At 41.1% G+C, this 4,745-nt stretch overlaps 1 protein-coding gene across 1 annotated transcript; it reads left to right on the plus strand.

Moving 5' to 3' along the window:
* The first annotated feature begins 895 nt into the window (after window positions 1-895).
* Window positions 896-4,114, plus strand: LOC103103022 (WAP four-disulfide core domain protein 8). Its single transcript, XM_007477759.2, has 2 exons — window positions 896-2,216; window positions 3,981-4,114. The coding sequence occupies exons 1-2, from the start codon at window positions 2,060-2,062 to the stop codon at window positions 4,112-4,114; spliced, it is 291 nt and encodes a 96-aa protein (XP_007477821.2). The 5' UTR covers window positions 896-2,059.
* Window positions 4,115-4,745: the final 631 nt, after the last annotated feature.

Raw genomic sequence — 4,745 nt, forward strand, 5'->3', positions numbered from 1 at the left:
TTCACCTCTGAAAATGTACTAGATTCCTTTGTATCATGTTGGCTTCTAATTATCAACTTCATCTCCAAAATGAGAGCATTTAACTAGCTGACTCTTAAAGTCTCTTCCAACTCTAAATGGATTATTGGAATACCTTCTTCTATTTGCTGGATATTTTCAGTTCCATTTCAAAGGTCTTCTATTATTCCATCCAATCTCCCTGTCCGCTGGAGACAACAAATATAAGCCTACAAGTTTACATTAGACTTTAGTTCATATGGAGGGAGACCTGGAAAGGGAAAGAGACTTATGTGAGACCATAGGAGTAGGGAGCAGCAGAGCTCAGTATCCTGATTCCTAGTTACAGCAGGGATGTCAAAGGAAAGAATCTGTTCCCATCCTTTTCTCCTTCCTTTTCTACTCTCCATCCAGATATATGTCAGCTGTTACCAGAAGTGGGCCCCTGTGAACAGTTTGATTTACGCTGGCACTACAGCCTGAAGAAACGTTCTTGTAACCCATTCTTCTTTGGGGGTTGTAAGGGGAATACCAACAATTTTCTCAGCAAGGAATCCTGTGAGAAGGTCTGTGGAAACAGTGGTAAGATGCTAACTGTGGTACACTTGGGGATTATGGGCTAAGCATGGGAATGGAGGAAGGATCCATAGAGATCATCTGATTCAGTGATTCTTAAAATGAGCTGGACAAGGAAATGGTAAGCCACTCCAGGATCTTTGCCAAGAAAACCCTAAATGAGGTAACAACAACTTGGTAGAGGCAATAGCCTGTCCTTCCTTCTCCCTCCCATCTACTGGCCCAATCTGGTCTCCTTGGTGGTCTGAAAAAGCCTATGAACTTCTTGAAATAATGTTGTTTTAATTCATAGTCAGACACACTATGCATTGTCCCTGATGTACCAATGTCATTTTTTGGTCCTCTTCAGGACAAAGGACAACAACCAATTCATTATTTAAGGAAATGCTAAATTTAGGTTAGCAGTTACTGAAATCTATTTAACACCTAGATATATCTAATCGGATTCCTTTATGGAAGAGGAAAACTGAGGACCAAATCAAAAAACATTATTTGACTGAGGTCATCCAGTTTATAAGTGGCCTAGAATCTGGGACTCACTGTGCTGTTTTGACTCCTCTTCAGACACTGATGTCCTCAGGCCATTCCTCCTCCCTGAGAAGGTCATTACTGCTCCATCTCAAAGCATTCCTTCCCTCCAGTGGAAAAGGCAGGGCCAGGAAGGAAGAGTCAACCAGCAATATAGGATTAGAGGAGATAAGAGACCAGATTGGGCCAATAAATGGGAGGGAGAAGGAAGGACAGGTTATTGCTGACTTTAAGTTGTTGTTGAATCATTTCAGTTGTGACCTACTCTTCATGACCTCATTTTGGGTTTTCTTTCCTGGAATGGTTTGCCATTTCAGGAAAGAAAACCCAAAATCATTTTAAAGATGAGGAAAATAGGGACAGCTGGGTGGCTCAGTGAATTGAGAGCCAGGCCTAGAGACGGGAGATCCTGGGTTCAAATCTGGTCTCAGACACTTCCTAGCAGTGTAACCCTGGGCAAGTCATTTAACCCCCTTTGCCTAGACCTTACCACTCTTTTTTCTTGGAACCAATACATAGTACTGATTCTAAGATGGAAGGTAAGGGTTTAAAAATTTTTTAAGATGAGGAAACTGAGGCAAACAAGGTAAAGCAACTTGTCCATGGTCTTCTGAGGCCATTTTTCAATTCAGGTCATCCTGACTAAAGGCCCAGCACTCTATCCACTATACCACTTAGCTGTCCAGTACATTTAGTTAGCTAACTGTATTCAGAGCCTAATTTTGGTCACAATGAGAAGCAGAGTGCCAAGGACATGGAAGATACAGCCTTCTATAGTCAATAAAATAATGCCTATCAGTTTAGCAAAAGGATAAAAGAGTGATTACAAGATCAAAAATCAAAAGGTTTGGGTGTCCTAGAGAAGGATTTGGGCCATAATTTGAAGGAAGGAGGGATATTATTTTGGCAGAATAAATTTTGGTGGGAAACAGAGGTGACCATATATAATAGGCTGTCTATGTCTTCTCTTTCAGTCAAAGATGGATATTGTCCATTCTTCCCATTCAAAGGCTTTAGAAACTGTTTAAACAACTGTCATAATGACCTGGAGTGTCCTGGGAAACTCAAATGCTGTGATTTTAAGTGTGGCTTTGTGTGTACCACACCCTGGAAAGGTGAGGTCAGAGGGTGAGGTTTGTTCCTTAAAGCTGGCCAGACCCATGGCCAGAACAAAAGATTTTGGACACCTGGGATGGCCCTGAGCAAAGATCTCTAGCTATTCAAGGGAGTTAGAAACAGCATTTAATCTTAGAGCCAAAGGGAAACAAATAGTCCAACTGTCTCATTTTACAAATGAGGACACTGAGGATTCCTTGGGATCTCTGACTTTTAGAGAATTGTCTCTCTTTGCTTTAAAAGGCCAAAAACAGGGGAGTAGCCAGACTTTTGGAAACAATGACTGGCCACCCTCTAATTCCTTCAGGATTAATGAAAAGTCAGGGTGACCCCTGGCAGCAGAAAAGAGAGCCAAGCATGGATTCAAGAAAGAATTCATCTTGGCCATCAAAAATTGAGTGGCAGAAGGGAGCAGGACAATACAGATGAGCAGGGAAACTTTTTTAACAGAGACACCACACCCAGTGGGGACAAAAGAAGAGGCAGGATTGAAATCAAGATCGTGCCCCATCAGAGACCTGAATCATCTTGTTACATGCATCCCCTAACTGTGTGGTTTTTTTACTGGTGCACATGTGCCCATCCTCCCCACTGATACTGTGTGTATTTGTGGGAGACTATGCCCCAGATTTATGAGGGGAGTATTTTATTGTTATTATTTCTGTGATGTCATTATAGTTATTGCCTTTACATTATATATATACGTATTATATATACATACATTATAGTAAATGTCTTTCTTTGAAGATAATTATGTCAATTGGCTGACTATTAAAGGTAAATTCAGGGGGCAGCTAGGTAGTTCACTGGATTGAGAGAAAACCCAGGTCCTGGGTTCAAATCTGACCTTAAATACTTCCTAGCTGTGTGACCCTGGGCAAAAAAAAAAAAAGCTTTGACTAGTTTTTATCATTCTTCTGCCTTGGAACCAATATACAATATTGATTCTAAGTGGAAGGTAAGGGCTTAAAAAAAGGTAAATTCACTCAATGTGGGCTCATGAACTAAAACTTAAGGAATGTGTACACACGTGCAATTTACCATTCTCAATTTCATGGCCTCCTATAGCTCTCACATTGTGTTCTCTAGGCTAAACTCCTTTCCAGCTCTAACATTCTTGTTCTCTAGGCTCAGCTTCTTTCCAGTCCTAACCTTCTGTGTTCTGTGCTCTAAGGTTCCTATAACTCCAATATTCTATAAATACATTACCCAAAAGGATTGATAATGTGAGGAAATTAAGTTCTTGTGACAGATTTATTAGAGGACACTTTAGTGTACTAAAGGACACTATAGTCTATGAACATTTTAGCTTACTAAAGGGGAGCAGATAGGTGACACAGTGGATAGAGCACCAAGCCTGGAGTCAGGAAAAGCTGAATTCCAATCTTGCCTCAGACCCTTACTAACCATGTAATCCCGGGCAAGTTACTTCACCCTGTTTCCCTCAGTTTCCTCATTTGTAAAATGACCTAGAAAAGGAAATGACTAATCACTCAAGAAAACTCCAAATGCGATCACAAAGAGTCAGAGATAATTGAAACAACTGAACAACGGCAGCTCTGGGTCCAGAGTTGTTCTACCTGGTGATTCCCTAAGAGGGTGAAAAGAAAGGAAAAAGAAAAGAGGAAAAACTTGGCCATCTGACTCTGTACTAGTTCATCAGCTATTGGTCCAAATAGCCCAATTCATGTGAGACGGGTGCCTGAACACTAGTTAAGACCAGATCTAGGTCATGGAGTTGCTGCTTTCTTGTGTTTCTATAGTTAAGCACTGGAACTGCCCAGCCCGGCCACTCTCTTGTCCGACAATTACCCTGCCAAAATGTCAGAATGATGAAGACTGTCCAAAGGATGAAAAGTGCTGTTCTAATTGTGGCTTGCTCTGCACTAAAAGTTAGTAATGGGTGGGGTTGGGGAGGGTGGGAGGAAGAAGAGGAAGGAGTGCTGGGAATAATGCCAAGTTCTCTTCCTAACTGCTTACCTAACTATAAGCTCTCAGATGGGGAGCAAAGGAAAGGACTTGGGGATGGTGAACAGAGTCCAGCTCAGAGGAAAGAAAGAAGAGACTAATTCTTTTCTAGATGAAAAAGTCCAGATCTCATGGTCAACAGAATCCATATCATAAGCTAGGTTGGGCTAGGAGAACTGCTGTTCATTAATCACATTCTCCACCAAGGGTCCAGGGAAATGAATCAATTCCTCACAGAAAACCCCTGGACCTCGAGATATTGCTGAGAGCCCCATTACTAGGTAGTTCCTGAATCTTGGCATGTGGGACAGGGGTTCTTCATCTATTTTGTGTTATGGACCCCCTGATCATCTTGTCCAATATAATGGGACTTACCTTTGAGTGTTTCTTTTTTTCATTTTATTTTTTTCAATATTAGTTTTATTTTATTGATTAAGAAAATGTTTCCATGGTGACATGATACATTTTCTTTCTTCCCCTTCTCCAACCTTCCCATAGCCAACACACAATTCCCCTGGGTTTTACATGTTAGAACATATAAGATTACAAAGGAAACCAAT

Source organism: Monodelphis domestica, chromosome 1 (genome assembly GCF_027887165.1).
Source record: "Monodelphis domestica isolate mMonDom1 chromosome 1, mMonDom1.pri, whole genome shotgun sequence".
Classification (NCBI taxonomy): domain Eukaryota; kingdom Metazoa; phylum Chordata; class Mammalia; order Didelphimorphia; family Didelphidae; genus Monodelphis; species Monodelphis domestica.